The following is a 15176-nucleotide window of genomic DNA, read 5'->3' as shown; positions in this document are numbered from 1 at the left end:
TAATGAAATATTAATATTAATTAATTTAATATTAATGTCTGACAAGCTCTTAGCAAGGTTTTCTTTTCTTTCCTTTTCTTTTTCTTTCTTTCTTTCTTTCCTTTTTTTTTTTTTTTTGGTTGACAGAACTAAGTTGCTGCAGTTTATTATTTCCAGCAAAGTTGACCCATTAGGGGGTGAGGGTGAGCTACTATTCATTAAATTCTAAGAGAGTTTGGCTCAGGCTGGAGTGGAAACTGCTTGTGACCTATCATTATTCGGAGGAGGTTTATTTACAGGACTAGCATGTAGTTAAGAGACAGAGTGGACTTGAATTACCCTTTATATTCTAGATCAGTTTAGTCCTTGATGTTTTGTAGGGACTTCACACATAGCCATCAGATTACTTACCTGCTTGGTACCTGGCCGGAATAAGATCAACTGATTCTAGTTCCAGCCACTCTATGCTGACACTTTCCTTTCCCCAGCGCGGGCGAACACACACACACACACACACACACACACACACACACACACACACATACACACACACACACACACACACACACACACACACACACACACACACACACGTGCGCGTGCGCAGGGACACACACACACCCTTCCCTCTTCCCATGTCCAGCCCTCTCTCCCACCACCCTTGCTGCTCTCCAGACTACATTCCAGTTTCCTCCCCAGTTCCTACTTCCTGAAAGGGAAGTAGCAGTATTTGTCTGGGGCTGGACCCTAGAATCTGAAACTGTCAAGTTACAAGAAGCCTTTCCACGCAGGCTTTGTATAAACGAATGACTGGAGTGATCGATGGTGTCTTTGTCATAGAAAAGTCACCAGAGGGAATGCGTGACTCCCCTGACATTGGTGCTCTTTTCTTACCCCTTCTCCTCTTGCAGCCCGCAGCCTTCATGATGAGGACATTAGTCCACTGTTGCCAACCAGCAGCCCCAAAGTTTCCCCGGAGCCTGGAGCAGATTGCGCGCCCGCGCGCGGGATCTGGACCAATGTGCGCGGGCTGTGCCTAGCCCACCCGAACGCCCTCCCCGTGGAGCTTGCGCCTAGCCAATGACAGCCTGGCCCTGATGGCTTGGCTTTATCCCCTCCTCTGTTGCTGCTCCCTAGCCCACTCTGCCCCGCCCACCCCTCTCTGGCTCGGCTTGCCTCCCGCACAGCACAGGGAACTGCACTGACTGAGCCCCAGCAAGCTGGAACCTACAGCTGGTGCTCCCCACCCACCCCGGGTCCCGGGTGAGCCGCTCGCCACCAGAAGTGGCTTCTGACCCTGGGGAGCGTGGGTCAGAGGAACTTCATTCCTGAAGGGAACTGGTTCGAGAGAAGACAGAGTACGGGAGAGCCATGGACCCTGTGAGCCAGGTAGAAATGAACAGGACAGGAAGGGCGGCTGGCCTAGGATTGGGAAACGCCAGGAACATCAACAAGATGCACTGGACAGGTATCCCCAACCCTCGGCTCATACTTTTGCTTTCTCTCCCCTTTCTTGTTCATCCATAGGTGGCCTCTGCGGGCACCTTTCGGGCATTGAAGGAACCCCTTGCCTTCCTGCGAGCTCTGGAGTTGGTGAGTAGCTGGGAGGCATCTAGCTGAGAGGTAGAAAGAGGTCAAGTGGGGCACTCTCTGCTCGGTTCTGTTCATAGCCAGGGGTTCAGCGCTTCTGGAGCTGCTAGATAGGGTCGAGGTCACATTGGGACTCCAGGTGAAATGTAGATGCATTCATGCAGGAGCTCGAATCACCTCCCTTCACAGCTTGTTGGCCAGCAGGGTCTGGTAGGGGAAGCAGGGGAGGTGGCAGGGAGGAGGTGAAGCCTCCATGGAACTCTGGCCTCTCTTCTGTATCCTTGTGAGCCCTAGACCAGATTGGGTAGGGAACCATCACAGGTGGAGAGCTGGGAGGACTTGACCAAGCTAGAAAAGTTGGTCAGCACTGGGACAGCGTCTGTTCTGTGTGGGGATACTCAAATCTCTGAGACTCATTGCTTGGCTGGAAGCTCCAGCTGGAGTTATCTCCAGAAGGCTTCAGAGAGTGGATAGTGTAAGGGGGAGGACTTCCCTAGTATTTTTCTAATGTCGATACTGGTATTTTTTCAGCCAAATCCTTGATCAGCTTTCTCTAGGGTTTGAGCTGTGGGAACTTACATGGCGTCTCTGATTTATTTGTTTTTAAAATAAAACCACCTCAAGAGACCTATGGCAATCTGTCTGCAGACAAGAGCAAGGCACGAACACGGTTACTCACGAGGCCTCATGGAGCAATGCCAATGTTCTTGGCTGGACTGATAGTTATAAGGAGTGAAGTCCGCGGGTCACACATTTCCTCCTGCTGAGAGCTCTAAGGCTAGAGAAGCCATCTGAACAGAAAGTTCAAAGCCCGTCATGTAGAATTAATCACAGGCGCTAACACTGACCAGCTAGGAAATTATGTAAGAGCCTATTCTGTGCTTCAGACTCAGAGACAAGGGCGTGTGCCTGGCTTTCACTACATAAGTATGATGCATGTTTACATCACAGTCTAGAGGTAACCCTGTCTTCCCTGTGAATTGACCTGAACCACAATGCCTGACTGGGTCAGTTTAGCCTCAAGAAAGTTTTTAAAGAAGGCTCCAGCTATTGGCTTTCAGTTGGCTATTTTGATACTCTGTTCTCTCTCCCTCTCCCTCTTCTCCACCCCTCCCCCTCTGTGTGTGTGTGTGTGTGTGTGTGTGTGTAAAACTGAAGGCCATGGTTGGTGCACATGTAGGGGTCAGAAGATAACATATGAGAGTTGGTTCTCTCAGTCCACTTATGTAGATGCCTGGGATTGAACTCAGATTGTGAGGTTTGGCAGCAAGTGCATTTAATCTGCTGAGAGACTGGCATCTGTAATACTGGTTGGTTGGTTGGTTTTGCTCTTTTTTTTTTTCCTTCTTGCTAAGTCAGGCAAACCCTGCTACACTCACAGCTGAAGGATCTTCCATATGTCTTTCTTAACCCCTTTCTCACATTTATCCAACCATAATGACTCATGAAGGCACACCTCTTAAAAAAAATCAAAATAGTACTTCAGTTGTCAACTTATTATCCACCCAAAGTTCAGAAACCTGACATCATTTTCTGATAGAAACACATGACTATCTCATATTGCCATTTCCTTGAAATACTGCTCATTCTTCACCATGATTGTTGCCCCTGCAAATAAGGTCTCTTGATAGATTTCAAACTCCTGGTCAATCTGAATGAGTTTGTTTAGATCATAGCTTTCTGAACAGCACATCAGAATTCTGGGAAGATGGATATTCATCAACCATCATTCAAAACAAGCCTCAAATGCATCAATGCTGAAGAAACACAAAAATTGTACTATAGGCTGTCTTGTCTTGAGATAACAGCAGTGGGCAGGTGAAGAGCAGTGTGTGTATGTACTGATATGTGGAGCTGCTCTGAGACATATGCATCCTATATGCATATGATAGTGACATCGGGTGGAAGTATAGTCTTCTAGTACAATATATATTTGTCTGTCTCTCTGTCTTTTATTAGACCCATTCAGAACACTTGGAAAACATTGGGTAGTCTGGAAAAATGTTCATTGGTAATGATAGAGCACTTATCATAGCCAGTTTCTCTTCCTCTGTAGATGTTGACAAAGTGATAGAAAGTGGCTTTGAAGCTGACAGTCTCTAGTTTTTAAGCTACAATCCTTGTCAGCATCTATAACCATGAAAATAAAGTCCACATAAAGATATATGTTTCTGTAGTCCTCTTGTTGCTATAATAAATCGCCTTAAGCTGAATGGTTGTTATATCAGAGAGATTTCTTCCCATAATTCTGGATGACTGGTCATAGTGACAGCTGGAAGTTTCAGTCAAAGACTGACAGATTCTGTGTCTGGCAAGATCCCACTTTCTGGTTCACAGATGGCACCTTCCTGTGCTCTCACCTGCCCTTTGTAAGGGCACCAATGCTGTTCATGAGTCTCTGACCTTGTGAGTGATCCAGGTCCCAAATGTGCCACCATCTAATACTGCCTTTTGGCAGATCCTGTTTTAACATGTAAAGACTGGAAAGCACATATACATCTAAACCACAATATCTTCAAGGATATTTATTGCACCTCATTTACAGTGGAAAAATGGAAACAACCCATAAATCCATATACGCAAATATTTATAGGTGTAATTTGTGCAAATAATGAAATATGCTACCATTAAAAACAATAAGTTAATATTCATTTTCATGGAGATTGGTGCCTATATACTGTCAAAATGAATCCAGGCATGATGGTATCCAACTGTACCCCAAGGACTAAGGAAGCTAAGGTAGAGGGATCATCCTCGGATACACAGTGAAATTCTCCTTCAAAGCAATTCTTAAATACAGAAAAGAAAGCAAATAAGCTTTCTTTCTTTTTAAAAACACTTCATAAATTTTAAATGGAGGAATAATATTCCCTCCATTAATCATTATGTAAATGATGTGATCCATCAGATATGCAGGTTACCTGCCCAGCACAACACGGTCTTTACAAAACTATAGTGTGTGTGTGTGTGTGTGTCTGTTTTATATGAACACACAGGAAAGCATAACCGTACATACAATTAAAGTAATAGTGTTTTTTTTGACATGATGCAATTTGATAGTTAGTGGTAGAAAATGGGACAGGCTGAAACAAAGTCATGAAATTTAAAATTATAGATATATCACTCCTTTACAGTCATACATGTGAGTGAGTTTTAGTAACTCATGTTGTAAGATTTTTCCTATAGATAGACCTTTGAACTGATCAACATCTAAACACAAACTTTTAGGGGGAAGATATATTTTGTATGTTCTTTCCTTATGAAGAGTTTGTATATGAAATAAATTTAAACTCTTAATAACATAGAAAGAATGAAAGGAAAGCATCGATTACTTTCAAACACTTTCGGGCAAAGCTTCTCCACCCTTCATCTCTATTAAGATGAGATAAGGGAACCTTTATTAACTGTTGAAAACCAGAGATTCAAAACATGAACCTGACTCTGAAATTATGTCCTATAAAGCTCTTAAACCATTATTTGGAAATGTTATAAAATATTTAATTTATGCTGTTTTCATATTTTGAAAAGCCATGAACATACCATCCGATCTTCCACTGGTCTTTCTTATTTTGTTACGTCAGTGCTGCCAATGCCCTCACTTGCTCACTCTCACTCTCACTCTCACTCTCACTCTCACGTCTATCTATGAAGATTTGTAGTAAGCACATTACTTTCTTTCTTCTGATGTTTATAAGTGCTAGGTTTACACCTTGGGTTTCAGGTAAAGTTGAGAGTGGACTCAGAATGTTCTTGTTTTTCAGGACATACTAATGCTTCAAATGCTAGCCCTGTTGGAACAGTTTTGTGATTTCTTGTCTCTGATGATGCTCTGTGTCTCTAGTACTATGCTGCAGCTCCAGATGTTCTAGATTCTACCTTCATGGAATCCCTTTACTGGATTCCTCAAATCCTCATTCTCTGATGTCCATCGCTAATTATACTGCAACATGTCTACTATTCTGGACCACACATTCGCATTCTAACTTCCATCTCTGCCCTTTTACCTCCCTGATGAGGATGGCCCACCCAGAAATGCTTGCGGTCTATTTAAATGGTAGCACTAACATTTATCAGATCTCCACTTCTGAACCTAAATTCAAAGCTATGTTCTCCAAGAAATATCACACCCCTTGTTGTTTTCTTGCTATCAGTACATAGCATGAATAGTTCCTGTTATCAGTAACAATCAATTGATACCTATAGCAGAGTATAGTATAATGATAGCCACACTTTCAAACTTCTAGAAAGAGAAGTAATAATAACCATATCCCTCAGAGAGCTTCATATGAAGTCTCATGAGTCATTCTGGTTTTTATGACGTTATCTCATCTTGGGGCTCAGGGATCCTAACTAACACAGTGTGAATAAAACCAGTATGAGTGTCAAAGTCAAGGCTTGACCACCTCACTCCACACTGTATTTCCTATAAATGCTATAATCTTATCCCTTTTGGCCAGTGCTCAGCGTTTCTTATCCCAAAGTTTCAAAGAAGATTTAAAAGCCAATAGTGTCTTATTTTGTGGACCCACAGGATGAATATTAGAGACCTCTTCTGAAATAGTCGGGAATATCTTTTTTTAAAAAATCACCAGTTATTTATTGTCTTTTATATTTGGCTTCATTTTTCTGCTCATCATTAGTTAGCCAAGCAAGTTTTAATTAAATCATTTTTTTCACATAAACTATCTACAAGAGACTTTTATTATAAAGCCAATAATTTAATCACATTTTATTGTCATTCTTATGCTTTGCATGCATGAAGCACCCCCAATATAAGCAAGATGGTAATCTGTGATATAAAATATCAAAATCCTGAGTGGCAATCTCCCATTAAGGGCCTGATTATTTAATGCTAAGTTAATGTGCTGGATTTAATTATAACCTTCTCATCTCTGACAAAATTGTGTTCAGTTGGAATATGAATGAACCCATGCATAATGCTAAGCAGCACCCCAGAATTTAGCTCGTAAGGCTTCTCTAAGTTTCCTGAGGCAGCTGGCATGAAGACTCATCATAACAGGGAGAAATAATACAGGGAAACTTCTTTCAAGAGGATTCTAAGCTCTGCCTGTCACAGGCATAAAGTGAGGAGGGAAATAGTCATGTCTTACTTTAAAAAAAATCCAGACCTGCAAGGACCATGACTTATTAGTGTCTCTGTCTTCTGTGGGCTGTTTTTCACTTCTGTTACATTTATGCATGTTCTTGTTCAGTGTGTTAGCTTAGCCTTTTGGCAGGAATATGTTTCCTCACCTGGACATTGGAGAAAACACCCCTTGCCTTCCTCCCCACATTGTCAGGAGTTTTAAAAGAAACCATGCACATAAAAGTCCATGGTAGGTGAGTGAGGGTCCTGACAGATGAGTGCTTTTGATTCTGAGGAGCAGGCTCTTGGATGGAGGGTGTGGTGAGGCAGTTGTACTGAGGTCTGCAGTGTGGGAGCTTGACCTCTGCTCCCCACAGGGCTGAGCCCTTCTTTCTTAAACAGCCTCCATCCTTTAGCCTCTACCTCAGACTTCTCAGAAGTCACAAGAATGAGTGAGACCAAGACTGGGGAGATGGCTCAGCCAGCAAAGTGCTTGTTTTGCAAGCATGAGAACCTAATTGATTCCAAAGTCAGTTCTGACAAAAGACAGACATGGTGGTGGGTACTTATAATCCCAGCTCTGGGAGGGGTAGAGGAAGATCCTTGGGGATTGCTCTTCAATCAAATAACAGAGAGATTCTGCCTCTAAATAAATGAATGAATATATAAACAAGTAAATACAGAAAGAAATAAACGAATAACTTTGAATGATGTTTAACGGACAAATACTCAAGGCTGCCCTCTGGTTTCTGAACATACTTGTGCATGTGCAAGTGAGTGCACACACATACAAACACACACACACACACACAGCATCCATTGACATGTACACATATGCACACACACATATGGAGACACATTCAAGAAAAAGTTGAATCTAACTCATCACCCAAGCAAACATGCACATGGGAGGGAGTCCAGATCACCTGTTCCAAAGCCTGTTTCCTGCTCTGCACATATTTCATATTTCTTGGACATTTAAAAGTCCTGGTAATGGTTTCTTGCTGATGAGGTAGCTTTAAAAATGTCAATTCCTCTCCTTGGAACATGCTCCATGTCCCTTCTTACCCAACCCTAACTGGCTAGTGAATTATTTTTCACTTGGTTGTCAGCCTGGATAGGGAAGTGTTGCTCATGGAAGTTGACTTCTTGACAGGATCTAGAATAAGCTCCTTAGCGATACATTTACATTCTAGCCAAGGTAGAATGCCATATTATTCATCTACACAATCTAAAGATTTAGTGCAACTCTTGGAATACAGAAAAGCTTACTCCAAGAACATCTAATCCTTTTATAGCTCCCAGACCCAAGGGTTTACTCAATATTGAGTGGAAGAGGTGAGGAAAGGTGGGCAGAGAGAAACAGAATGGAGGAGAGAGAAAAATGAATTCTAGAGAACACAGTCCCTTCCTATAATCTGCTATAAAGTAGAATTGTAAGGACTCCATAGAAGTATATGGTTAGTCTTAGTTGTGAAAGAGATTATCTCATATAAAAAGAGTAAAATGTGGATGAGAAAGGGATATTATAGATCTTCTCAACACTTAGTAACAAAGAATAAACTTTATGAAACAGTGGTAAGTTACCTGAGCAGCAAGAGTCCTTAGCAAGGTGGCTGCCATTCCAGGATTTTAGACATGGTCCTGCCTGCCTTCTCAGCATATGTTCTTTGTGAATCTCACTCATTCTACCCAAGACTCTCATCTGACACCCTAAATGAAGGAATGTGGTTGCCTTGGCTGGTTGCTTTTTCAGTTTAACCTGTCAACCCCAGGCCATGTCCCAAGGCAATAAACTAGCATATGGATTATTTGCCTATAGGTCAAATGTCCACTGTTATTCTGTCACTAGTGTCCTGATTTTAAAGGACCATGAAAGTCGAGTCACTCTCTTATAGACAGTCCTTTCTAATGGAGCAGTGGAAGGGACAATCTTTAAAGTTCTGGTTATTACAGTTCCAGTGAAGAGTCTGTATAAAGGTGATAAAACTACATAATTTCTAACAGATGAATGTACAATGGAAATGGTGTGTGTGTGTGTCTCTGTGTGTTTGTGTTTATGTGTGTGTGTAAATATATGAGTGATGTGCATGTATGTATGTTTGTGTACTGTGTATTTGTGTGGTGTGTGTGTTTTGTGCTGTGTATTGTGTGTGTGTGTGGTGTGTGTAAGTGTGTGTGCTGTGTGTGCTGTGTATATGGGTGTGTTGTGTAAGTATGTGTGGTGTGTGGTGTGCGTGCATTTGTATCTATGTATTTGTGCATGTGTGTGCATGTGTAAGTATATGTGTGGTGTGCTGTGTGTGTATGTGTGTGTGTGTATGTGTGTGTGTATTGTGTGTATGTGGGATGTAGGTGTACGCATATGCTGTGTGTAGTGTGTTTTTTGATGTGATAGAAAACTAAAAATTTGAAGAAACATCATTTGCTTGCTTTTTGTGCTTAATGTTGTCTGTTTGATGAAGGAGAACAGGGTTTGGTTGTTATGCAAAATTCATCTAAGGCTTGAAGAAATGTGCGTTTTGAATCAGCTATGTGCTAGAGTTTGGACCATTTTTATTTTATTCAATTTAATTTAAAAATGTTAATGCTGTGGAGTCTTCACATGGGCATCTTGAGTGTCACATCGTTTGCTTGCTTGTAAGGGTTACATGTTATCGAAAACTTTAGTAGTGTCTTACCTTTACCACAGCTATGGGACTGTAACTGGAGAAGAGCTTGTTGATGATGACACTAAATTTATAATTGCAGTATAGTCTCTCCAGACTCTAGATCTGTATAAACACAGTTTGCTCACTATTATATTATTAGTTTTTGATGCTCTCTCTCTCTCTCTCTCTCTCTCTCTCTCTCTCTCTCTCTCTCTCTCTCTCTCTGTATTATCTTCCCACTGGAAAAAATGGTGCATGGTGAGGCAACCATAAAGCACATACAAATAGTGTTAATTCTACATGTAGACAAAAGCAGCTTTCTAATTGTTGTTTGTGAGTTATGTGATTTATTATAATCCGGGGACTACCTAATAGTCTTGCTTATAAATGGGTGATCAAATCACTTTCCGAAAGTCAGACAACAAGTAACTCATTAGGGATATGAATATGAACAGAAACCAAATTCCATATTCTGGATCATCTTCCTGAATTTTCTCCACTGATAGAGACTCCTTGTTGATGCACAAGGTGTCAATTATTTCCCCACTAAAAACAATAATAGAAAAGACACGAATATATATCTGTATCTATCATCTATTAATACAAGACTTTAAGAAATTTACATTTTTAAATTTCATTCTTAATTCTGTTTCTTTTCTACTATCAAAGAAACAAGAAAGTAAAACAAAATCTAAATTCTAAATGTCCTCAAAATAGCTTCTCACGGTGTTCTTATTATCAAAAAGATTCCTGTTTCTTCAGAAAATTTATCTTATATATTTTATAGAATATTCATCAACAGTCCACTCCCTAAGGAAAAGCAAATTCAGAAATCTGTTATGGACATATGCCCAGGAAGACATCTGGGGAATTCACGAAATCTCTAGATATTTAGCAAGATTCTAAACACTTAAATTTCTTTGGATGTTTGGGAATTTACTTAAGCCAAATGAGTCTCATTATTGATAATGGGGAATGCATGGATTTGTCTGCTGTCTGCGAGTGAGAACTGGGATACCTTAGGTTTGTTATTTGGAGAATTATGTGCCAAATATTACTCTGTGGTGTTAACAGGAAGTGCTCAGCCATCCATCTGCTCAACTGCAGACTGCTTGACTCTGCTTTTGTACCGTGACTTCACCTGATGGTTTTGCTTGCACCTGACAGACAGATTGCTGACATGCTAGAATCCCTCCTGAAGTAGAGGGCCAGAATTACAAAGTGAAAAAGACTTGGTTTGAATAGTAATTCTGGAAGCCTGGCAGGTGCTGGCCCATGATTAGAGTAAAACATGGAGATCTTGAGAAACACTGCACCTGGACAAGGAAATGGCTGACTAAGGAGCAATTATAACATGATTCAGAATGTGCTGAGAGGCCAGGTGTGATGGTATATGCATTTAGTTCCAGACCTCAGAAGGCAGAGACAGGCAGATCTCTGTGAGGTTGAGGCTAACCTGGTTTATGTTGGGAGTTCTAGGCTAGCTTAGAGATACATAGTAGGGCCCTGACTTAAGAAAAAAGAAAATAAAATGTGTGACCTTCTGTGCCCCCCAGAGGATTATTGGCCTTTATTGGTCAACAAGGGAATATGAAGCAGAGGTGATGGAAGAAGTCTGGGGTGGTGGGAAGGGTCAGGGGTTTCGGAAGCCCTGAGAATACATACAGTAATGTCACACACCAGGACCAGCTTTACTTGGGCTGACTCAAGGCTTACATAGTTTTGGTATCAAGGGTTAAGAATATCTAGGGTAGCCAAATGTCATTGGCTGAAGACTTAAGGTACTGAGATGCCTCGTTATCATGGGGAAACATTTCAGGAACCTCAGGTGTTAGCTGAACTTGTTTTTATCAGGAGAAAGAAAGTTGAGGGCTGCTGAGATGGCTCAGTGGGTAAGAGCACCCGACTGCTCTTCCAAAGGTCCAGAGTTCAAATCCCAGCAAGCACATGGTGGCTAACAACCATCCGTAACGAGATCTGGCGCCCTCTTCTGGAGTGTCTGAAGACAGCTACAGTGTACTTACATATAATAAATAAAGAAAGAAAGAAAGAAAGAAAGAAAGTTGAACCTGTAATGTTAACCAAGGCTGCTACGTGACATTCCACAGGTATAGGTGTGTGAGGGTTACAGTCAGAGAAGGGGAATCCCTGCTAGTAAAGGCCGTCCTCCATTTTCTTTGGAGTCCAGAAGGCAATCTAGACAATGGTAGAATTTGACCTCAATAGCAGGACAACAAGATTGTGCTGGCTTTGTAACTGTAATGTACATGCAACGTTACATGTACTCAAATGTAATGTTGAGCTGAACCACCAACCTTGGATATGTTCATGATCAACTTCACTGAGCCTCAAGTTTCTTAGGGATATTCACCCATATCCAAGATGTATTTACAAATTATTAAATAGCTAAGAATCCTTGAACACACTCACTCCTATATCATTTTTTAACATGGGATGGGCGTTTAGAACACAAAAGTGTAGGCTGAAATATGAAGGTTCTCATTCAAAGGTTCAGTAATGATGACTGTCTCTAAACCTAGAAATTAAACTCAGTCTACAGATATGGGTATTGACACACTTGTCTAGTGTTGATATAATCTTCAGCCTTAAAAAAAGTCAGAACATACAGAACATTCAGAAACAAAAACGTCAAAACATACAAAGGCTAGGGCCAGGTACATGGGAATTTTTTCCATGGGGGAATGCCCCACTGGCTGCTATTAATATTCATCTGCTACTGCAATTATTTGAGGGTGTGGAGAAGGTGTGTTTTTAATCTTTCATAGATAATAAATGATGTTTATTCAAGAACCTTCACTGTTACATTTTTCAATTCCATTTATAAAGCAATTGAAAAAAAAACACAATTATTCATGAGATCACCAACATCACTTAGGAGTTTATATTTGAAACTGATTTTAAAGTTTATATGCAGTATAAACTTTTGGTGAGATGGCCCAATGGTTAAAAGTGTTTGTTGTATACCATGAGGCCCTGAGCTTGGATCCTTGTACCCAAATAACAAACCAGGTATGGTCTTTACATGCTTGCAACCACAGCACCATGGCTGGGAGTGGAGACAAGGAATTATTAGGGCTTGTGGGCTACCAGCCTTAACGAGAGAGAGAGAGAGAGAGAGAGAGAGAGAGAGAGAGAGAGAGAGAGAGAGAGAGATTGATTTTTTTTAAAAGACAAATAGAGCAACTATGCCCCTAATAGCTAACACAGGCAAAAAATAAAAATTCCAGGGCCAGAAATGGGTTACTTACTTTAAAATTCTTGGACAATGGAGTCACACAGACCTCAAATATTACAGGATATTGCCATTGTTCTTTGTTACCCTCCAGATGTTGGTGGTAATATGCTGTTGCTAAAGACTCCACATACTTGACTCATAGAACATGATGACATCAAGCCAGTATGGACCCGGACTCTTCCTATTAGCTAGCTTCCATAGTGCTGAAAGGTGACAAGCTACTGGAGGAGAAAAATATCCATCAGCTCTCCCCTGCTGTGAACTCTGTGAGCCACAATGACTGACCTGACATGATAGACCCACTGGTACAATGTGCTATGAACATGATGGAAGTAACCAAACACTTTTGGAGTGGGGGGGGGGGTTCAAGACAGGATTTCTCTGAAGCCCTGGCTGTCCTGGAACTCACTTTGTAGACCAGGCTGGCCTCGAACTCAGAAATCCACCTGCCTCTGCCTCCCAAGTGCTGGGATTAAAGGCATGCACCACCACTCCTGACCACCAAACACTTTTTGATTGGATTTAAGATCCTGTTCCATATATTGAAACTTAGAACCATTATCAAACAAAGAACTTATGGCCTCATATGTCATGGGTACCAGGAGAGAACCTACTACTATTATGTTCCTCAATAAATGTAGTATGAAAATAACTCCTAATGATGTTTAATTATGCCCATTGATCAATCTCAATCATCATCTGAGAGAAATTTCTATGTACAATAGATAGTGATTAACACAGAGACCCAAAGCTGATGCAGAGAATAAGAAACTGCAGAATGCTTAGCTCTAAAGGGAGTGTGTGTGTGTGTGTGTGTGTGTGTGTATCGCACCCTCCCTTGCAAGGCTCAGAGACCCTTGTAGAAGGTTAGGTGGAAAGGGTGTAAAAACCAGAGGCAGCAGTTGGCTATGAGAAAACAAGACACAGCAAGGTCACTCACTGTATATATGAACTCAGTGGTTATGGCAGAATATCCAAAATCTGTGCAAACCCAAACCAGATAAAATCCCAGCATGGAGAGAAAAGTTGGGAGCATATTCCCACCCTAACCCTGGAGTGATTGGCTTTCACTAGGTGCTGGAGATTAAAGGACCAGTTTTCTTTAAGATTATAGCCCCCATAACTAAATCATGTTTCAGTGGAAGGCCAGACATCCAAGAATCTTTGGGCATCAGAAATTGGGCTTGAAAGTGTTTTTTTATAAAAAAGACACAAAATTGGGCTAGAAAAGGGGAAGTAGATATGGGAAAAACTTGGAGTAAATGTGATCAAAATATGTGTACACAAGTTAAAACTCTCAAAGAAGTAATAAAAATGTAAAGGTAACAAAGTGCTGTGCTGTGTGTAAAATTGACCACAGCATTGAGCGTTAGACAACTTGGCAGAAAATACCACGCTTTGAAGAGTACATCGTGCTCTTTATTTCTCTCACCTTCCAATGTGGACCACTTGATCCAGCCTCTCTTCATTAAAGTCTTATAACGGTCTTCTAAAGTATATTTGCTCAATAATATGGTTGGTGAAGGACCAAGAAGGATCTTCAGCCAACTCTGTGTGACCTCCTGCCCCTCCAATAGAGCTAAGTGAGCTAATATTTTGAACATACATTTTAAAGTACTTTTGTGTACATATGCATTTTTCCTCTGAAATGATATGCTAATTTCCAGACTTGTACAAGTATAATCATGCAGCACACATAAGTATATTTTATTCAATGACAGTTGCTAAAACAGCCTAACACAATAAGGCTGTTTTAATAAGGCACACGTGATAATGTCTTGGCCCGGATAAGCAAACCTTCTATGAGGTCCAGGGATAAAATCACCCAAGGATACATTCCTAAAACCTACCTCAGACATTAAGTGATGCCTGATTACATCATGAATAACAGAAATTTATTGTTGCAAAGTTCTGAAAACCAAAGCTTTGAGATAAGAATGTGGTAAAAACAAAATCATTTCACAGATCATGAGGAAAAGTCTGATCTATACTCTTCTCCCATTCCTAATGTATTGGTGGCAGTCTTTAGTGTTCCTAGTCTTATGAATGATTTACTGCTCCAGTTTCTGCCTTCTTTCTATGACAGTGTGTGTGTGTGTGTGTGTGTGTGTGTGTACATGTAACATCAGTCGCTGAATTAGTAGCTTACTCTCTAACTCTACTATTTTGACTCCCCCCAACTTTATCAGCTTGATCTTGTTTCCAAATAAAGTCACATTGTGACGTACTGAAGTACTAGAGTTAGGATTTCAGCATAGGAAACTTCCTTTGAGAGTGGAGAGAAGGCCCAACTCCCTTGATAGTAGAGCAGGTTTTGAATAGGGACTGTTTGCCACATGCTTTCTTCTCCTTAAATAGTGTGAATTATGCTTCCATGCTATGGAGCACATCACATGTTATGGAAATACAATGTCTTGCTCCATAACTTCAATAACTGTGGACTGTGATAGTGAGTGCTTGTTGCAGAGATTATCCCACCAGTCTATAATTTAGATGGTTTCCAAATGCTTGTTATATTTTTTGAAAAACCTGTGAGGATTCCTATAAAAGATAGATACTTCTGGGCCTCTAACACAGCTAACTTTGTAATTTTTCTTAATTTTAACATGTGTGT

General features: G+C 40.9%; 1 protein-coding gene across 1 annotated transcript in view; it reads left to right on the top strand.

Moving 5' to 3' along the window:
- Positions 1-1144: 1144 nt before the first annotated feature.
- Synpr (synaptoporin) overlaps positions 1145-15176 on the top strand; it is a 350940-nt gene continuing 336908 nt past the window's right edge. Inside the window, exons 1-2 of the mRNA XM_021182224.3 lie at positions 1145-1368; positions 1507-1572. Coding sequence (XP_021037883.1) covers positions 1351-1368; positions 1507-1572 — 84 coding nt within the window. The 5' untranslated portion in view covers positions 1145-1350. The remainder of the gene's footprint in view (positions 1369-1506; positions 1573-15176) is intronic.

Source organism: Mus caroli, unplaced genomic scaffold (assembly GCF_978045245.1).
Source record: "Mus caroli unplaced genomic scaffold, Mus_caroli_1 scaffold_12, whole genome shotgun sequence".
Lineage (NCBI taxonomy): Eukaryota > Metazoa > Chordata > Mammalia > Rodentia > Muridae > Mus > Mus caroli.
This window is presented reverse-complemented; position numbering and strand designations above follow the sequence as displayed.